The 22,212-nt window shown below is 44.1% G+C and overlaps 1 protein-coding gene across 1 annotated transcript in view; it reads right to left on the bottom strand.

Moving 5' to 3' along the window:
- Nucleotides 1-7,845: 7,845 nt before the first annotated feature.
- LOC105943237 (zinc finger protein 208-like) overlaps nt 7,846-22,212 on the bottom strand; it is a 286,674-nt gene continuing 272,307 nt past the window's right edge. Inside the window, 2 exon segments of the mRNA XM_055124700.1 lie at nt 7,846-8,438; nt 20,750-20,753. Of these exon segments, the coding sequence (XP_054980675.1) occupies nt 7,846-8,438; nt 20,750-20,753 (597 nt within the window).

Here is a 22,212-nt window from a genome sequence, read left to right as displayed (position 1 = left end):
CATTGATCACATCATGCCATTTTCGACACTGGAGAAGAACTGTTCCAAGGAACATGAGACATCAGAGGCGTTGGTGGCATCGGTGTCCTTGTCAACAGAAACTTGGTCATGAGCATTGATTCATTCAAATGCCTAACAATCCAAATTGGCTTGAATAGATGTGGCTCATTGCTGGCAGTTTCTATCTTTGTTGTCTATGCAGCAAAATCCAACTATGATGAAGAAGAAATTCAGAAGTTCTAAATGGAGCTGGAGAAGTTCTATAAAGAAGACCACACTTTCTACAAGATTATTGTCAGTGATTTTAATGCCAAATTAGGACCAAGAAGGTCGTGTGAAGAACTCCACATCAGGACCCATGGCCTAGAATGGAACAAACAGAGTATTAGACTGAATTCATCAAGTTGACCAAGACAATCCATGGTAACTCAGAGTTCCAGATGGCAAAATCTAAATGTTGAACATGGGAGTCTCCCGGTGGAGAGTTCCATGACGAATTGACCACATCATATTCAATCAACTGTTTTGCCTGACCCATGTCACTGTTGTCAAAAAATTCCAAACGGAATTGGACCACCATCTCCTTCATGCAAGATTCTACTTCACAGAGTTGGGAGAAAGGCCTGAAAAATTTAAGTTTAAGAAGAAGACTCCCAGAATGACCACCAAATGGGAGCTCTTTGGCACTAGTGAGGCAATGTCAAAAGATGCCATTGTTGACAACATCGATGAGGAATATGATTGACTGGTTCAGCACCTCCATTACTGCATGAGTGCCGAGAGTGGGAAAGCCACGAACAGGAAAAAGACAGGAAACGCCTGTCTTCGGAAACTCTCAAGCTCATTCGTCAACATGGCTCAGCAGCAGCCTCAGGCAACCACAGGCTAAAGTCAGAGTTTGCAAAGCTGTGCAGAGAAGTGATAAAGGAAGACCTCAAAAAGAGAAGAGCAGCAGTTTTGGCCAATGCATCAGAAGCCGGGAAAGGTATTTGCAATGCTTGCCTGTCTTTCACCAACTACAAGACCAAGATGACTGGCCTCCGACGTCCTGATGGATCTAGCACATCTTGCAGAAAGGCAATGGAGAGGATTATTCAAGACTTCTACTCGGATCTCTTAGACAGTCACGTCCACCTGCCCACATACCAAATTCTGCAGGATGGATATGTCGTTCCCAACGTCCTCCCTTGCAAAATCCAACACACCATTTTGTTGGTAAAGATGCATACAGCACCTGGTCAAGACATGGTCAGAACCAAACACCTGGAGAATCTGCCGCCAGTACTCATCAATACACTGGGTCGGTTCTTCACATAGTACCTGTTGAATGCAAGGTTCCTTCCCGATGGAAAACAAGCGTGAACATTATATTGTACAAGAACAGAGACATTTATGAAATTGGTAACTATCGCCCAATCTGCCTGTTGTTCATCATCTACAAGTTGTTCACTCGAGTTATCCTGAAGAGAATAGGCAGAACACTAGATGAAGGACAACCATGTGAGCAAGCTGGGTTCCGGAAAGGATCCAGCATGTTTGACCATATTGACACAGTGACCAAGCTCATTGAAGTTTCATGAGAGTTCAAGATGCCGCTCTGTCTCATGTTCATCAATTTAAAGAAGGCCTTTGATTCTATTAAGATTGAAGTGGTCATTGAAGCCCTAGCCAAACAGGGCATTCAAACTCAGTACATCAACATCCTCTGAAAGCTTTATCACAGATTCACCACCAGCATCTCACCATTCTACAAGTGATCACTGACATAAAGAGAGGGGTTCGGCAGGGTGATACCATTTCAATGAGACTCTTCAGTGCCACCCTGGAGAAAGTCATGGGACGACTGGAATTGGAAGGAATGGGAATGAAGATAGACAGACGGCAACTACACCACCTCCACTTCGCTGATCACATCATTATAACACCAAACATTAACCAAGCGGCACAAATGCTGTCTGATTTCTATTGCAAGTGTGGAAAGGTCTGACTGCAGCTGAATCTCAGCAAAACATTGTTCATGAAAAATGAACTATTCCCTGATGTTCCATTTGCTCTCAATGGGAAAAACATCTCCAAATGCAGCAGCTATGTGTACCTGGATCGAGAACTCAACATGAGGAACGACTTGGTGCTAGATTGTGCAGGAGGAAGAGAGCAGCATGGAAAACCTTCAAGAGCATTGAAGAAGTGGTTAAGAGGAAAAAGAACCTCCGGCTCCAGGCACATCTTTTCTACTTCACCATTCTTCCTGCACTAGCATATGCCTCAGAGACCTGAGGCCTATGCAAACAGGATGAGAACGCTATTCGAGTATCCTAAAGAAGAATCGAAAGAGCTATGCTTGGAGTATCACATTTCACTCAAGTGAGTGGAGGAATCCGGAGTTCAAACCTCTGTCAACGATCAAGAATCAGGGAGGCTGTCTCATTGACAAAGCGTCAAAAATCAGATGGGCCAGACATGTAATGTAATTTAGAAATGACCACTGGGCTAGAAATGTTACCGACTGGATTCCACAGGACATCAAAACCGTGTGGACACCTATCTACGAGATGGTCAGAAATCTTTGTGAAAACCCCGAACAAACGGTTTGAGGCTCTCCGTGATACTGGAGTGAGCAGATGCTATTTGGCTACACTAACATGCAATAGGGACAAATGGAGACATTACAGGCGCCCACTCAAGCAAATCAAAGATCAACAGGATAACAAGTAGCACAAGTGATTTCTTTACTCAGTCTTTTCAGAGACCTCCTCCACTACTGATAAGGTAGTGATAAACTGTGCCCAGAGATCACTCCACACTGGTCTCAGGGAACCCTCTGGGGTACTATGAATGGAACTTGGACCAGCAACTTCCCAGCTGAACCATCTCTCTGAGCCACGATGTTTGTTTATATCTCACTGAACTTTCAGTTCTTGATTTGCTTCACCTGTTCATGTTCACACAGTTCCAGGAGTGAGGTGAAACTAGTGAACCACGTGGACCAGAGTGGAGTCAGGGTTGGCCCAGAAGGGGGCTCAGGGATTGGTGATGACTGGGAAAATATACATGGAAGTAAAATTCCTCTGTGTCTGTATGTGTGTGTGTGTGTTCAGAGCCATTGGTGCTCTCCACTTACTCCTGGAGAGTTGTGCTCAGCAACTCTTTAAACAGTGCTCAAGATCGACAGTACAGTGAACTCAATACGGTTCTATATGTATCGGACACATGAATGGAAAGTCTCTTCACTGCTGTGCAGCTGAAAGGTCTTTTAATAGTATAAAATGACACTTTCCAGCGAGAATGAAATTCTTCAAAATTTTAATCAGTGGCAAGAACAACTATACTGCAGGTGTATAAGAGACAACTATAGTCTCTTCTTCAGACATGTTGACTCATTGGTCAGCTATGATAATTTGATGTGTGTTATGGTAAGAATATGAAGTTTAGTCAGTTTAGAAGTTTATTTTTGTTAGCAGAATTATTCCATAGATATACTGAATTTATTGTACTGCTCTACTGAGGACTCAGCTCAACACAGAGTACAAATAGGAACCATGGATTAGGGTCCCCCAAAATGAGGTGATTAAAAATCAATTATGATTGCATCGTGTAATCACTTTTTCTTTGTCTGTAACAGTGCTTCCGTTATTGTTCTTATAGGTGCCAGGATATGGGCCTGGTGAGTAAACTAAATTGGTAGGTGCTTAAAAATGCCAGGTAATCCGAGATGCTGGTTTTCCTAATGAAAAGGCTGTAATTCTGCCCGGAGGCTGCTGCTCTTGCCTAGGACAGCCCACCAGCAGGTGTGAATACACTCCTCCAAATTTAATTCTGTTTATGTCGAGGTGGTTTCAGATTGTGACCCCAGAACATTTGAGGGCCTATACAGAATATGATGATAGGGAAGCCTTGACATCCCAGGTGACAGCATGTCTTTGATATGAAAAATAATAGAATTTTTTTGGATGTCAGCACAAAAGTAAGGTGTTGACACCCAAAGGGAGGGCATTAGGCTACTCCAGCATTAGGCTCTGGGATTTTCCCCTTCAGTGCTGAAAGACTAGAGATATGGTGGTGGGGATGGTGCACGGTCCCCATCTTTCAAATCACATGCATGCTCCCTTGAGCTATCCCAATGGTATAATTTTTATTTTGAATATGTGACTCTTACCAGCTCACTTGTATTTGGTGACCACACACAGCAACGCAATTTGAATTGCAGCCAATCCCGAAGCTGTGGCTTGAGTTCTGAAACCAACCACATAAGCAAAATAAGAATTGAGTGGCACCTGGTTTATGTGCAGAGCAGATGAAAAACATCTCTATGGTTCTCACAGTCCCAACAGGCCCACAAATTCTTTGGAAGGATCATGGAGAAGCTTGGAAATCCCCAAACTAGCTTTCTGCATTTTCTATTTGACCAGACCCAGTGATATTTAGGGAATCATATGGGATGCTGTGGATCAAACTCTGATCGGTCACGTGTAAGACAAGCACCCACCCCGTTGTTCTTCTAGCTTTGATATGGGCACACGTATTCACTTTTTAACATAAAGGTGGAAGAATATTCCTTAGCATGTCAGAGAGAGAACAGCCCCCATCTTCCTTGCATAAGGGTGACAGGGGCTGATCCCTGAGCAGTGACCAAAGGAACCCCTGAGAACAACCAGGAATAGCCCCAAAGCAACACCTGGGCAACAGGGGGGAAATGAATTTATTAATATACTCAAAATCATACTCATGATGGGAGGGCAAGACAAGCCTGGTGACAGAGAGGGCAGGTGGGGCTTCAGCTGCTCCTGAGAGGGAGCCCTGACACTGCAGGCAAGCAGCCAGCATTAAGGGAAAGACAAAACGAAGGGTCCCGAATCTCATGGATGTATAAAAGATGAAGAATGGAGCAAAGCGAAGAAAGCAAAACTCAGGGGAGCAAAGGGGAACGTGAGTGGGGTGCAAAAATCTGGATCTGAGAGCCCTAGAGATCTGGGGTCAGCAGCGCATGAGGGACTCACACACTACCCAGGGCCCGAGCCAGGGAAGGACCAAAGACCCTCACCTGCAAACGTCTCTCCTCCCTGTTCTTAGGGCTCCTCCTTGCAGTCAGGTAATCACAGGTCTGTGTGTCTTGTCACTTCCTTTTCTACAAGGCTCTCAAAGGACCAAGATCTAGTTGCTGAGAGGATGTTTTTGACCAAGCCAGTGAATCTGTGATGCAACTGGAATCGGTTCAGATAAAGGAGTGTAGAGGCTGCTGCCGGAGTGGTCGGTCACAGAGTGGGGGCTGCGGGAAGAAGGGCTGATGCAAAACTGCTCAATTAAACCAATGCTTTCCCACAGATGTCAAAAGAAAAAACACCTGCCAAATGATGCAAAGTAAAACAGGCAGGTAGGGAGTGGATGGGGCAGGGGACAATGAGTTTCTTGGGGAAGTCATCAATCGAGATGGGGTGAAAGCAGTGACTCCAAGCCAGCTCTGGAGATGCAGTGAGGAACTGGCCAAGCAGCCCAGAAAGCTGGAGAGTCACTGGAACAGGAGCAAAGTCTGGTAAGAACATCAGAGAGCACTGTCTGGTCAATACACTATTCCTTGACAACACTTGATCAATGAACTCTCACCTCCAAGGAACACCCCAAGTGGTAGTTTCAGAAACACAATTTAATATCAGAGTATGAACCAGGAGGGATAGACTAGAAGCTTAACACTTGCATTGATCTTGGTCACCTGGAGTCCATCGCTGGTATGCTAAATGGTAGCCCAAGCAGTGCCAGGAGTAACCCCTTTACACTGACAGGTATGCCCCTGCACCCAAAGTATTGTTCAGTAAATAAATCCCAGGATATCGAGAATCCTAAGAATGCAGGCATATATTTAGCTAACGGACAGCAAAACATACTGGTCACTTTATAGCCTTATGTGGATTTTTGGACAATCTAAATCATAAAAATGATTTTTTATGATTTAAATAAAAATAAATAAATTGTTTAAATTAAATTAAAAAATCATTCTTTTTTTGGGGGGTCACACCTAGTTATGCACAGTGTCACGTTACTCCTGGCTCTGCACTCAGGAATTACCCCTTGCGGTGCTCAGGAGACCATTAGGGATGCTGTGAATCGAACCTGAACCCGGGTTGGCCACGTGCAAGGCAAATGCCCTATCTGCTGTGCTATTTATTGCTTTAACCCCCTCATTTTTATCATTCTGATGACTCCTTGATGGTTTGGTTTAACTGCTTCCAAATGCAGGTTCTGTTTTCTCCTAAGATGACTGAAGTGAGAGGGGTGGGATCCAGGAATGGGACCCCCGTTTACTGTTAGGAATCACAGCTGAATGCAATTGTGTGCTGAGATGGGGGAGCAGAGGGCTTTCCATGTTTTCATTATCTAGAAAACATCTGACTAAAGGGGCCCCTTCCAAAGTTTTTCTTTTCTGTTGGGGCTGGAGTGATAGCACAACAGGTGGGGCATTTGCCTTGCACACGGACAACCTGGGTTCGATTCCCAGCCTCCCAGATGGTCCCCCGAGCACCGCCAGAAATAACCCCTGAGCACTGCCCGGTGTGACTCAAAAAGCAAAAAAAAATAGTCTTTTGGTGCACAATAAATTTCATTTCAACTGTCTCCAATCCACCCTATTCAAGGACCTTGCCTGTTGGGATCTTAGTGGCTAGCCTGAGACCCTGGCCAAATCCCCTGCCCTTAGAGACAGAAACAGGCTCTCTTCAAACAGGACCCTGAGGACCTGTGCCAGCACTCCACCCAGAAGGGCTCCCTGGTCGAGGAGATAGTGGGATGAAACTTGAAAGTCACCACTTCTCTGAGCTAGGCATACCCGGCCTTGGGAGGAGGGGAACATAAATCATTATTTAACATCTGTAAAGGGCCCAGCAAAATGTTTACTCCAGAGCTGAAAACCAGGTGTCCATAATGCCCACTCCTCCCTAAAATTTCTTCTTTAAATATTGGTGTGTGAGCTTAATAAAGATGAGAGTTACTTGACCTCCAACTCTCCCCCCTCTGTGTGGTTCTTTCTCGGTGGAGGCGGTAGGGTGGCCTCAGTGCACAGAGGGGCAGGGCAGTGGCTTCTTCCCTTCCCACTCCCTCTCCTATAGGGAGTAAGTCTGGTGGCTGGGGGATCATACTGGAGTTTGCTTGGGTCTAATGGCCAGGACTCTGACACTTGCCAGGAAAGCATTCATTAGATACTTAATGTATTAATCTGCAGAATGCATGTAAATTAACAAAAATATGTATACAAGAAGTTTAGAAATGATACAAAAGACAATATGTTTGCTTGCACAAGGCTGACCTGGATTTCAAGCCCCTGTAAGTATACCTGAGTCAGGGCCAACAGTAAGGCCTGAAGCCATGTGGCGTGACTCCCCAAAACCTTACACAGGAAGCCATGGAAAATTAAGAATTGCCCATTTTTCACTTTCAAAGTATTCACTGCAGCATTGTGGTTGATCTCTGCCATAATTCCCGCAAACCTGTTTATCTGGGCTTAGCCAGAGTGAGAGCAAATAATGACGTAGTGGTGAGTCATGAAATTCAAGCAAGGGGCATTTTTGTATCTGTTTATTTAGTCACCTTCCTGCTGCTTCCATCACCAAGACCCATTATTTACAAGTTAAAATACATGGAAGTCCAAGCACAATGCGACTGGCATAGCTGCCCCTGGGTGATAATCAGCATGTGACTTTTCCTCATAGAAATGACTGATGTTACGGAAAGGTTGTCCATTGGATGCAGGATATTGACCTCCTTTGCTGTACTTTTGTAGCACTCCAGATCCCAACTGTCCAGAGAAAACAGGATGTAATGAATGGTCCTGTTCTCACCATAGGGATTGTCATTAGATCAAGTCATCCAGAATGATTTTTTTCTATGTTTAGTCAGGGATGATGGGAATTTGAAGCCCGCCCCACATTCCTTACATATATATAGTTTCTCTCCAGTGTGAATTCTCCTATGTTGAGAAAGCTTTGAGGAACTATTAAAGGCCTTCCCACAATGACATACATATGGTTTCTCTCCAGTATGAACTCTCATATGCACAGTAAGGTTAGGGTGTAGAGTGAAGGCCTTCCCACATGTCTGACACTGATGAGGTTTCTCTTCACTATGAAATTTTATATGTTTAATAAGGGAGGAGCTTAGAGGGAAGGACTTCCCACATGTCGGACATTGATGAGGTTTCTTTACACCATGAATTCCCCTGTGCTTTGTCAGGTACCGTGAATGAGTGAAGGCCTCCCCACATTCCTTACAAACATAAGGTTTCTCTCCAGTGTGAATTCTCCTGTGTTGAATAAGGTGTGAGGATCGACTGAATGCCTTCCCACATTCCTTACAAACATAAGGTCTCTCTCCAGTGTGAATTCTCCTATGTTGAATAAGGTGTGAGGATTGATGGAAGACCTTCCCACATTCTTCAGATGTATGTGGTTTGTCTTCTGCATTCATGTGAATATGGTCACCACAGAGTAACTTTTGACTCAACTTTTGTCCATGCTGCTGACATTCCTGGAAATTCTGTCCACTGAGGGTCTCTAAAGGAACATCATAGTGCCAAGAAAATGGGAAAGCTCCCACAAAACTCTTACACTTGGACAGGTTCAGTACATCATTGATTTGCTTGTGGATCTGTTGGCCTGAAGGACTCACTATAAACAGTGCTTCTCTCCCACAGTCCATGGGCTGAGCCAATGGGTGGGTTTGTGTTTGAGCAATTTGTGCAAAAAAACACTGTGAGGAGCTTCTCCCAGGGGAGGGCTTCTTTGGAGTGAGGTCGCTCTCTTCCTTCTGATGATGCTCAGAGGACATCCTGCCTGTCTCAGCATCCCCAAGGGGATGAAGACAGGATTGCTCACTCCAAAATTTGTCACAGTACACAGGATCAGAGACATTTCGCTGGGAATGGCTGCTTCCGTGCAGAACAGCAGAGAAGGATAACAATTACTGATCTATTCCATCGAATTTCCATGTCTAAAACAATTCAGCCAGGTAGTGTTATGTTCTGATTCACCGTCTTGTGGGGTCTTGTGGCTCCTTGGTACATTCTGGGCTGATCAGTGCCTGTCACCCACATTAAATGAATAAATGGGGCCATGGCTAGTTGGTAATTCAGTGGGCATTTATTCCTATCTTAGCATTAATTATAGAGAAATCATCAAGTTTTGCTGGGCAACAATTATACATACATGTGTTTCAACAGAACATAAAAAATGCCCACAGGTCAAGAAACTTTAGGGGAAATTCCTCTAGGACATGCACACAAGGACAGAATATCATCTTGGGGCTCCAGAACTCTAAAATACACTCTAGATCCCTCCTCGGATATCTGCCCAAGGGTTAGATTCCTTTTAAGGGTGTATTGCTATCTCATTTCCTTTGCCAAAAATCCATTTAAACAATTGTATGAGATTTACTTCTTTATAATATTTCTAGTTATATTGCTTGACCCCAGTAAGTAATATAGGCTTTAATCTATACCCTTTTTTTTTTTGCTTTTTTTGGGTCACACCCAGCGATGCTCAGGGGTTACTCCTGGCTTTGCACTCAGGACTTACGCCTGGCAGTGCTTGGGGGACCATATGGGATGCCGGGGATCGAACCCGGGTCGGCCGCGTGCAAGGCAAACGCCCTACCCGCTGTGCTATCGCTCCGGCCCCTAATCTATACCTTGAATCAAGCTAAAAGGGTGACTTTTCCTGGGAAAATCTCTCGACATTTCACATTCCACACGTCTCAGGCCAGATTAGATTTTTCTAATTCCAACAGGGTCTTTATTCAGTTACTTCTCTTTTGGGTCAAGTAAGAACTTGTTCCATGACTGTGCTCTTCATTTACCACACTACTTATGGTGCTTAGGCTGTCCCTGTCCAAAACCAGGGTAGCTTAAGGCTTGCTCAGGTCCATCCAATTCCCTTGCTGTGACCCGCCTTTTGAGGTGTTAGGAATGAAGTGCAACAGAGACTTTAGTCAAGCACATAAGATGGATGCCCAGAAGGAAATATTTTTTTGGGATCAATGAATTCCCATGTGAAAAAAGCATCATGGAATTGGTAGTGTTGGGGAGCACCATGTGCGCGTGGAAGCGTGGAATTCAATTAACCTGAGCTCTCTGTGTGGGAGAAAAAACAAACAAACGTGAAATCTCAGAAGCTTAGAACTATACTCCAACATGGCAGATGTGCTTTCTGACATCTGAAACACACCAATCCAACTCTGAATATGTGCAGAAAGTTTGCATTAAGCGATCTAACGTTTCTTCAAGGCCAACTTGCAAAACTGACCAATAATGGGTCAGAAGTTGTGTACATGATTTTTTTTTCTCAACGCACAGATGAATGAAGTGGAGTTAACACCCTCCCTAGAAAACTGAAGTTCCAGTTTCCAGTGGAAATAAAAGGGGCCCGAAACTGGGTTCGGTTCTAGCTCATTGAGAAGCCGGGGATTCATGTTTGATGGCAGCACTGCATCCACACAGCTGAGACGCAGGACAGGGGCCATAAGAGGATTCCTCTCTTGCGCCAATGACTTTTTTCTTCTTTCAGTTTTGTTTGTATTTAGTTTTGTTTGTATTTATTTTGGGGTGGGGCACACCAAGCAGATCTTAGGAACCAATGTTGCTGGGGCTCTGGGGATCATATGAGCTGAAAACCCAGATTTCTATCCCAGGGTAAAGCAAGTGCCCTTCCCACTTCATGATGAAGTGGACAAGCAACAAGTTCTTTGAAACAATCTGACGCTTGTGCTAACTTTCTGTCAAAGGACAAACCACAATATTTTACCAATGTGAAAAACAGGAATTTCTGTAATTTTTGAACTTATTGATTTTATCCCCAGTAAAATCTACTACAGCACCTTTCCTCCCAGAATCAGGCATTGAGTTCCTCCCTGTCATAACTACAGACTGTAAACATGGTGGTAGGATGGAGTCTGAACCTCCACCTTTCTAATCCTATGCTTGGTCCACTGAGCTATCCAGTCAGCGTAAAAATACTTAGTTTGAATGTGTGAATCTTACCAGCTCACTCGAATTAGATGATCCCTATCCCAATTCAATCCTTAGCAGCGCCACATCCTGAAGCTGTGAGTGGATTTCTGAAATCAAACACAATCCACAAGGTAAGAATTAGTCTAATGCAAAGTAGCTGAATAGGCAGAGGAGGTAAAGATCTATTTGAAGATCTCCATGAGGAGCTTGGAAATCACAGACTAGCTATTTTGGGATTTTGTTTGTAGACCAGACCCAGGAATGCTAGGGAAACATACGGGATGCTCCTTATTGAAACCAGGTCAGCTGATCACAAGACAAGTGCCCTCCAAACTGTTCTACAGGGTTGGTCCTGTCTAAATGTGTTATAGGCTCAGTGATTCACAATTTGAATGTAAAGGCAAAACTTTTCTTAGTGGGTTGCAGAGAGAAAATCAAGTCTGCATTTGCCTACTTTGAGGCTGATCCCTGAGAACTGCCAAAAGTAACCCGAGGGGCTGTAGCGATATTACACTGGGTAGTGCAATTGCCTTGCACGCAGCTGACCCTGGTTCCATCTGGAGCATCCCATCTGGTTTTATGAGCACCTCCAGGAATAATTCCTGAGTGCAGAGCTAGGAGTAACCCCAGTGCATTGCCTGGTATCACTCCTATAAAAGAAAATGACTTTAAAAGAAAGTCATATATAAGAGAAAAATTTAAAAAAGTAACCAGAGAACTGCCAGGAAAAGCAGAGTGTCACGGCACCCAAAAACAAAACAAGTTAAAAATTTTTATTACTTTTGACAATTGAGGGCAAAGATAAACAGGACATAGTAGAAAAAGGGTCACCCAGATGCTCCTGGAAAGGGCTCTCAAGGCTGTAAATTGGAGGCTGCTCAGCCGGCTGGTGAGGCACAGATGGGGGATCAAAAGGGATCTAAATCCCATCAACTATTCTACATACGTGAACGATGAAGAAAAACGACAAATGCAGAGACCAAAGCGCACGATTATTCTGTGATTGATATTCCAACGTGAAGAAGAGCAGCGTGAGCACAGCACAGACACCAGGATCCAGGAGCCTGAACCCCTGACAGAGTCAATTGTCTGACACGCACTCAGGACACCCACACACTGCCAAGCAGCAGAGCCAATGAGGGTCCTCAGACACCCACCTGCATACACACTCCTCTCCTCCCCAGCCTCAGAACTCCTACTTCCAGCCAGGAGATCACCGCAGGCTTCCCTCCGGAATGCCCTGCTCCCAGAGACAAGGGTCAATGACAACGAAAAGACAACAAGTTAATCCCATGTGTCCATACGAAATCACGAAATTGGGCGAATTCCTCAAAAGGCATGAAACAGTATCACCACTTTTGATATGCTGTGTTATCAGTGAGATAGAACCCAGGTTTTTATTTAAGAGTGAAATAGGAGAGATAAGAAATCCTGCAAAAATATAGCCCTGGTTTCATGTGTAGGTGACATGCGATTGATGCCAGCACTGTATTTAACTTTGTCAGGTCCACACCAGAGATGATCTGGGGTAATTCCTGACTCTGTACTCAGAAATCACCTGTGAAGTGCTTGGCGACCATATGGGATGCTCGGGATTGAACCTGCCTGTACTTCCTGGAAGAGAATATCCCACCCCTCTGTAGATATTTCTCTGTCCTGGCACCATATGGATTTTCCTGAGTCCCTCTAAAAGTGATCACTGAGTACAGCTACCTACGGCGTTTGCGATATTCCAAAAACAGTAACAACAAGTCTTACGATGGAGACGTTACTTTTACACGCTCGAGGAAATCGATGAGCAATGGGATGACAGTGACAGTGATAGTGAGCGCAGTAAGTCCAAGAGCAAAAGAAACCCCAAACTAGACAGAGATGGCATGACCCACCATTTTTGAAAAACGTTAAAAATATCAACAGATCTGATCAGAACCCATCAGGTGGATATTTGCCTTGGTCAAGGTCAATTCCAGTTCGATCATTCACATTTTATACAGTCCCCTGAGGCAGCCGGCAGTGATCCATGAGTGCAGAGTCCCAGATCAAACCCTGATTCATGCTGAAATATCATTATCCCAAGAAATACTGCAAGTAACCCCAAACACTGAAATAGATTAGGACTTGATGGCTGAAGCCCTAAAAAATAATCAACTTGTGTTGGGAAAGACACCTGTGCTTTGCACAAATACATTTTAATCCCCTGCAGCCCATATGCTCCCGGAACACAACCAGGAGTAATTCCTGAGATCTTCAGTGAAACCCCCAAACCAAATCAAAACAAAATTCTTGAACTTGAAGGAATGGTGCAATTGTACTGGAGATAATGCACTATTGAAGCTGGCAACCGAGTTCAATCATTAGCAGTCCCAGGGTCCCAGAGCACCCTAAGAAATGATCAATTAACACACAGCCAGATAGAATGTGTACTCGGCACCAAAGTCAAACCAAAACAAATACGGTGAAGCTGTGTGTAAAACAAGAAGAAACTGATTTAGCAGTGGAAGGAACTATTCAGATCATGGCCCCTGTTGAACACACAGAACCGGCCACACCCCAGTAGTCTAAGTAGGTATGTGCCGGCAAGGTTCGTCACTCGTGGCTCTCACCAACTGACCAAAGGTGCTGGTAGGTCTTCAGCATCACGTCCCTGTACAGCTTTCGCTGAGAGGCATCCAGGGATGTGCACTATTTTTGGGTGAAGTTCATGGACACATTGGAGAAGGTCACTATGTCCTGATCAGACAGACAAAGAGGATGGGAGACAGTGCCAGTCACCACCCTGTTTTCTCAGCCATGAGGATGGCACTAGAGGGGCTCAGGACATCTCCCCTGTTCTTTTCACTCTAACAGAAAATGTTATAACATCTAAACAGAAACCTGGCAGAACAGATAAAAATTAGTTTCTGGGGCCTGAGTGAAATCACTTCTGATACAGCATTTGCTTTGCATGCAGGTGACTCTGGTATAGACCCCACATATCATAGGATACCCACGTCTACCAAGAGTGATTCCTGAGCAGATAGTCAGGAGTAAGCTAGGAGCACAATTGGCTGAGACTAATAAACAGAGACTAATAAACAAAAACAAACCAATTAAAAATGTTGTTACTATGTACAACAATGTAAAATAAAATTTAAAAAAGTTTTGTACTCAGAGGAACTAAGAACATCTAATTTCATAACTTTCTGGACATTAACCAGTGTAATAGTTTTTTAATGAGGGGCTGGAGTGATAGAACAAAGTTGCACGCAGCCAACTCAGATTCAATTCCCAGCATCTCATATGGTCCCCCAGCACTGCCAGGAGTAATTCCTGAATGTAGAGCCAGTATTAACCCCTGTGCATCGCTGGGTGTGTCCCGAAAAGCAAAAAAAAAGTTTTTTAATGATATCCACAGACACAGCACAGAGCAGGTAGTGCTTACTTGGCACATGCTCGACCAAGTACTCTTCTCCCCAACCAGTGAATCACTTTTCCCCCCTAATCAGATTCTGATAACCTATAAGGTCAGATCCTTCTGAGGACACTGAACTTGTAAGTTAAATATTACTTTTATCCTTCTCTTATGTCTTTTGCATAGTTTACTTTAAAGCACTGTCTTTTTTTGCAAACACACAAGAAGATAGTTAATATTATGCTTTTGTAATTTGGGAGTCAATTGACTCCGAATAATATTCACTCCTGGACATCTGCTTTTATGACTTAAGACTCAGTTGCTTTTTGTTCCTAGCACCTCCAAAGCAGGGTTCCAATGAGGGACTGCAAGGACCCTGGGCAAGCTATGAGATACCCTGGCATTGAAATGGGCCAGGCCAAAGTGCCACAATACTTAACTATATGGTCATTGACAAACTGTCATGATCCAAAAGAGGTAACTGAAGAAGGAACCTGCTGGGTTTAGGAAGACTAACCTGGCCTGAGGTCTCTGATCCCAAATCTGTCATGAGATGTCCTCGGAAAGAACCAAACTTTATGCATGATATATCTCTTAGTTTGCTCATACAAAATGGCGTTGCTACAAATATTAGAAGCAAATTTACTACAACTATTTAAGTGGATTACTAGCTGAGGAAAGAAGAAAGCAACACACCCTGGATGGAATCCCGCCCTTGAGCGCTTCCCCTTGTTATCTGGAGTATTCTATTTCGATGAGATTTTGTCCTTGAGTTCTATATCCTGGTAGATTTGCCTTACCTCTATTGTTTGATTAATATGCAACACCACCTCTGTATCCCACCCGATATGATTTCTATATTGAGTAGGCTGTGTAAAAGTGGGAGGGACGATGCAGAGAGAGAGAGAAGCACGAGATCCGTAGGGGAATGAATATGACATTGGAATAAACTGCAATTCATACCAACCACCAGGCCTTAATTCCTTCCTTCGCCTGCCTGCCTATCAGCATCTGTGCCTCAGTGTGGGGGAAGCGGCACGAAATCACTGAACACAGGTGATGAGGGGGAGAGCCGCCACAAAGGCCCTCTTTCATATTATTTTTTGAATATTCACATTTCGCTAAGATAAAAGAAAAAAGATGATATTTTGCAGGCAACCCATCACTGTAGGCAGTGCAGCCAGCCTGTTAAGGCACAGATAGGGGGGAACCAAAGACTGTAAATCGAATCGATGGACACATCAGGATGAATAATGACAATGCCAAGAAAGTAAAGTTCAGGGTCATTCTTGAGGGAGAGTCCAGACAAGGCAATAGTAGTGTGAGAGCTGCACAGACGCCTGTATCCAGGAGTCTGCGACCCTCAGGAGTCTGATGCCCTGCATCCAGGAGTCTGATGGGTCAGCAGCCAATTTCCCATGCACTAAGGGCATCCAACGCCTAGGAGTGTCCTCAGACACTCATCTGAACACACATCTCTGAGCTCCTCCTCCAATCCAGGAAATCACTGAAAGCTTCACCCAGAATGTCCTGTCCCCACAGAGATAGAATAACAGACTAGTGACAAAGCTTCTGTTGCCATAGTTCCTAGCACCCAAGGAGGGGGTGTTCTAATGTGCATCTTGGAATGAAGTGGGAGAGCTGCAAGGCTACTCAGCATCAAAAAGGGACAGTCTAGAAAGCATCAAAGCACAGTCTTGATGAAAGTCTTATGACTTAAGGAACAGGACCCCCCAAGGAGAAGGAAAAGCTGAACCAGCCTGAAGACTTAGTTTGGGATTAACGGTAAAAATCTTGTTTGCTCTCAGGGCCCTGCTTTTATTTGGTCCAAATAAGTGCAAATGTTAATAAAAAATAAACTTAATTGTTGAATATGTAAAACTAATGGAAAAACCATAGAGATTTCAGACAGAATGTATTCTTGAGTTAATCCCCGAAGAGAATTGGCTCCATTGCAACAATTTATATCTGAAAATGAACCTCACACATCGCATCTCGCCCTTTTGGCTAAGACCAAGTCTAAATTTGACTGACACCCAAATGCAGTCTTGTACCTCAACCCTCTTCAGATGTTCTGTAATATACTTTCAGCTCTGCATTAAATGGACCATTTTGATCATAAATCTTTGCCCCCCCGTCTCTATATTCCTGCACTGGGGACCCCACCTGAAAACTCACAGGGACCCTATGGGATGCCGGGAATTGAGCCCATGTCCATTGCTTACAAGACAATCACATTTCCAACTCTACTATCACTTTAGGCCCACCCCCACAAGGACTCTCTTGAGTCCCTGTCAAAATTTTCACTAAGGGCTGTAAACCTAAGAGTTAATAAGTCCAAAAATGGCCAAAAATGGCAAGACATCCCAAATAAAAAAAGTATCCAGACAGCACAGAAAAGCAGCACTTGCCTTGCTCATGGCTAATCCAGCTTCGATTCCCAACATTCCCTAAGGTCCCTTAAGCAAGTCAGGAATGATCCCTTAAGTGCAGAACAAGGAGCAAGCTCTGAGTCCTGATGAATTCTCCCAAGCATGATTAAAGTGATCCTGATCACTGAAATAGAGCAGCGACTAAGGGGTGAGCCAAAGAAATACAGGAACTGTGGTGGGAGAGATATTGTTGCAGGGAAGCAAATGCACAGCCCACACACATGAGTCGTTGGCTCTGACGGTTTCAGAGCACAGCCAGGAGTAATTCCTAAATACAGAGACACGAATAATACCTGACCATTGTCTGTGTAATCCCAAAACCAAGTTAAAAGAAAAGAAAAGAAAATTCTTGAATTTGATGGCATGTTGCAATTGTACTGGAGCTAAGACACCAACCACTGAAGCTGGCACCAGGTTCAATAGTCAGTAGCCCCAGAGTCCTGAGCATTCCAAGGAGCAATCATTTAGTACAGGGGAACTGAAAAGTGGGCTTGACCCAAGAACAAAAGCCAACACCAATCCACCAAATACACAGTGAATTGTATAGTAGAAGAAATAAATTGATTTATAAATGGAAGTAACTATTCAGATCACGAAAACTGTTGAACACACATGCTGCAGCAACCCACGGTTTTATGTTGGTCTTTGTTGTCAGGGTGTTCCTCATACCATTTGGCTGTCTCCAAGAGCCCACACGTGCTGGGAGGTCTCTAGCATCACGTCTCAGTAGAGCTTTCTCAGAGAGGCTTGTAGGCATGTGAACTCCTCCAGGATGAAGGTAAGAGAGTCGGGGAAGATCACCATGTCCTGATTAGACATACACAGGGGGCAGGATTCAAAGCCTGACCCCAACTTCTTTTCTGGGACAAAAGAACAGAAACTCCCAGGGTCTTACAGGGTATCAGGTTCTCTTCTCTAAGATGGAAACAGTTCCACGTGCACTCCTAGCTGAGTTGCCTGAGAAATCAGTCTAAGGCAGCCAGTTATGCTGCAATGTGAGGAAGGTATATTAGGATGTCCCTGGAGGTGCCGGTATTGCACAACACACTCACCCCATGCCCAATCTCAGCACCACTGGTCCAGCAAGCACTGCAGCACTGCAGAGAGTAACACCTGAGCACAAACTAAATGGCACACAAAAAAAGTGACATTGGGTGTGGCACAAAAAACAAAACACTCCCCACCATAACTGGACCCCATAACCCATGACACTAGAGACAATAAGGGGACACTCAATGTCTAACAGTTGACCCAAAGTTGTTTGTGGAAATATGTGCCTGTATTACTCTGAACTCAATTTGGCAGAAGCCCCCCACATCCAATGCCCCCTCCCCTAAAATAAAGACAAAGAGAAAGTTATCTTCCAGGAGCACATGTGTGAAATTCAGTAGCATATTCTCCAGTGTCAGTTCTTTGGGATGTTTTGGGGGAAGGAACACTGGAAGTGCTCTGAGATTACAGGCCAAGTTTTCAGTAAATTATATAAGATATTTAGCTTCTGGGTATGTGATTTTATAAAAGAAAATGAGAAGAAAACTTACACTTATCTTAGAACAAATCTCCATGGTCTAAGTCCAAAATTTTGCTCAGAGCATACAAGTGTTTCTTCTCCTTCTGACAGTCTCTTGTTGAATGTATTCCCGAAGTTCCCATATAAGAACTTCCAATGAAGGTGGGAACACAGAGGCAGGAGAGAGCACACCAGGCTGGAGAATATACACTCCACTACCCAAGCAAGTGAAAACAGAGATAAATAAATGGGACTATCTTAAACTGGAAGCTTCTGTTCCACAAAAAAAAAAAAGTGAACAAATATAAAAACTTCCTACGGAATGGGAAATTACCCAATACCCATGCGATAAGGGATTGATATCAAGGATATATAAAGCACTGGTTGAACTCCACAAGAAAAAAACTGCTAACTCAATCAAAAAATGGGGTGAAAATGAACAGAAACTTTCCCAAAGAAGAAATCTGAATGGTTGAGAAGAACATGGGAAAATGCTCTACATCACTTATCCTGAGGGAGATGCAGATCCAAACAACAATGAGATATTATCTCATACCATAGAGACTGGCCCACATCCAGGAAAAACAAGAGCAACCGGTGTTGGCATGAATGTAGGGAGAAAGGGACTCTCATTCACTGCTGGTGTGGATGCCGACTGGTTCAGTCCTTTTGGAAAACAATATGGACGATTCTAATAAAATTAGAAATTGAACTCTCATTTGACTCAGCAACACCACTCCTGGGAATATATCCCGGAGAGGCAAAAAGGTATAGACGAAATGACATCTGCATTTCTATTTTCATTGCAGCACTGTTTACAATAGCCAAACCCTGGAAAAAACTTGAGTGCCCAAAAACAGATGACTGTTTAATGAAACTTTGGTACATCTACACAATGGAATACTCTGCAGCTGTTAGCAAAGATGAAGTCATGAAATTGGCCTATAAGTGGATCAACATGGAGAGAGTCATATTGAGTGAAATGAGTCAGAAAGAACGAGCAGACATAGAAAGATCGCACTCCTATGTGGACACTAACACCCAAGAGTAGTAGAGATTAGAACCAGGAGGTCTGTCCCACAGCTTGGAAACTGGCCTCACATGCTGGGCCAAAAGGCAGCAGAAACGGAGAAGGGAACACCTAGTAAAGAATGTTGGGAGGGGGGCTGGAGAGATAGCACAGCGGGTAGGGCGTTTGCCTTGCACGCAGCCGACCCGGGTTCAAATCCCAGCATCCCATATGGTCCCCTGAGCACGGCCAGGGGTAATTCCTGAGTGCAGAGCCAGGAGTAACCCCTGTGCATCGCCAGGTGTGACCCAAAAAGCAAAAAAAAAAAAAAAAAAAAAAGAATGTTGGGAGGTCTCACTCGGCTTGAAAGCCGCGTACCAAAAGTGGAGTATAGACTGAACATGATGGACACTCACTACCTCTATTGTAAACTACATCATTCAACAGGAGAAAGAACAAAAGGGAATTCCCAGCCACAGGGGAAGGGGCTGGTTGGGTTGCAGTGGCAGTGGTGGGAGGGATAGTGGCAATGTTGGTAGAGGAGAATGGGCACTAGTGGAGGGATGTAAACCAAATACAAAAATGAAAGTTCAGAAGTTTGTACATGTACCTCATGGTGATTTACTCATAAAAATTAAATAAAAAGAAAGTACTGTTGATAGGATGCTTTTCTTTCAAGCAGTTAAGCTGGGGCCAATACCCAACACAACATAGGGTTCCCACCCTGGACTGCAAGGAATCATGCCTGAGCTCAGATCCAAAAGTAAGAAATGAGTTCTGCGTGCTGAAGCACAAAAGTGACAGTTAAAAAATAAAAGTTCTGTGCAAAGGAGCTAAAGATGTAGAACAGTGGGTGCGGTGATTTTATTCATGTGTCCAACACAGGTTCGATTGTCGGCATCCTATATGTGATTCCCTGAGTACTGCCAGGAGTGACACCTGAGTGCAGAGGCAGGATTAGTCACCCATGAGCATTGCCAGCTGTATCCCCAAAACTACATAATTCAATAAATCAATAAATGTATGATGGCCAATGTTGATCCTATATTGCATTATGAGAGACCTTGGGACATACCCTAGAAGTGTCCGACCGACTTCCTTCTCAGATTGCACTTTTGGTCGCAGGCACCTCTCTGGCCCAGCCCTGGTGTGTCCCTCATGTCGCCCCTTCACCTGCCCCCAGCCCTCACTACTCTTAAAACTCTGCACCTTGGAGCAGGAAATATAGTACCAGAAGCATTTGACCTGCAGGTGGTCAACAAGGATAAATTCCCCAGCATCCTATATGATTCCCTGAGCACCGGTCGGAGCGATCATAGAGTATACAGCTTGAAATGACTCCATGAGGATCATAGCTTGTGACTATTAAAGCATAAATAAAGGGAGAAAAAAGGCCAAGGAAAAGAAAAAAGCTCTACACCTCCCTGAATCCCCGATCCTTATGGCTGAACCAGGATCAATTGAAAATGAAATGCTCTGCCCAATGCTTTTAAGCCCCAAATATATGAAAAACACACCGAGTTCCCCTTCTCCCATCAGGCAGGGGATGAGTATATGCCTTCAGGATGCTGATCAGGGCACGGTGTGCACTGAACAGTGCCAGGAGTGATTCCTGAGTGAAGGGTCAGGAGTGACTTCTGAACACCGCCAGATGAGGCCCGAATCCTCTACAACAAAAGGAAATAGAATGAGCACCAAGGTCTCCTTGATGAGGGAAACCTTTCATATCTGACTCCATTTTAAACTGCCTAAGACATGAAAGGTGACCAGGTGAGCTCGTGATGTAGGTAGCTCAGCCTGGGGACATTCCAGGGATGACCCCATGCCCTACCCCTAGTGACTGCCCCTGGGCTCTAAGTGTCCCTGAAACAGCTAAAACTGTGGTGGTAACACACGTTCCATGAGATCCGCTGTCAACCTGGGGCTCCTTCTGGCTCTGACACTTTGTCTTTGGTTGGGGACCAGAATGGTAGGTCAGCGGGAAGGGTGTTGGCCTCCTGTTCTGACACCACATGGGATTCCACAAGCCAGGAGTGAGCTCTGGGCAATGATGGGTATGGCCCTGAAACACAATTAAAGACAAAATTAAAAAGAAAACACATTTTCTTCTGTTTGTTCTTATTTTCATTGTTTCTGAGACTTTCTGAATGACTTTTGCTCCTCAAGCTCGATTTTTTCCTCCACCTTAGTGTCACCCCGGAGCACCTCCGGGAGCAGCCAGTGCCCGCTCCAGAGAGAAATATCCCCCCTTATGCGCCTTTTGAAATAAGTTCTCTTCATTAAAAACTCCCTATTTCCCTAAAAACAATAAGTAAGATGAATCTTTGTTTTTTAAATTAACTTATTCTTTTATTGAATAACCATGTGAAAAGTTACAAAGCTTTCAGGTTTTAAGACTCAGTCATACAATACTCGAACACCCATCACTTCACCAGTGCACATATTCCACCACCAAGAATCACAGTATACCTCACCCCCACTGCCACCTCCCCAACCCCCCACTTCGCCTGTGTAACTGATGAATTTCACTTTACTTTCACTTTACATTGATTACATTCAATATTTCTACAAAAAACTGACTATTATTGTTGGATATTCTCCCCCTAAAGTCGGACCTTCTGAAAAGGAAGCATTTGATAATTTGTTTTCCATTGCTGAGAATGAAGAGATATGAGGTCGAGTGGCCGCACTAGCGGCCACACGGTTTTGGATTTCGGTATTTAAGTATTTAACTAACTAAGTCCAAAGAATATCTTCCAGAACTTGGCTCCTTGCAAGCTTGTAACTCTCAGCTACTTTATATTCCATATATGAGTGCAATCTTTCTATGTCTGTCTCTATCTTTCTGAGTCATTTCACTCAACATGATACTTTCCATGTTGA

The sequence above is a fragment of the Sorex araneus genome, chromosome 2 (assembly GCF_027595985.1).
Source record: "Sorex araneus isolate mSorAra2 chromosome 2, mSorAra2.pri, whole genome shotgun sequence".
In the NCBI taxonomy this organism is placed as follows: Eukaryota; Metazoa; Chordata; class Mammalia; order Eulipotyphla; family Soricidae; genus Sorex; species Sorex araneus.
Note: the sequence above shows the minus strand (reverse complement) of the source record. Positions and strands in the feature narration are given on the sequence as shown.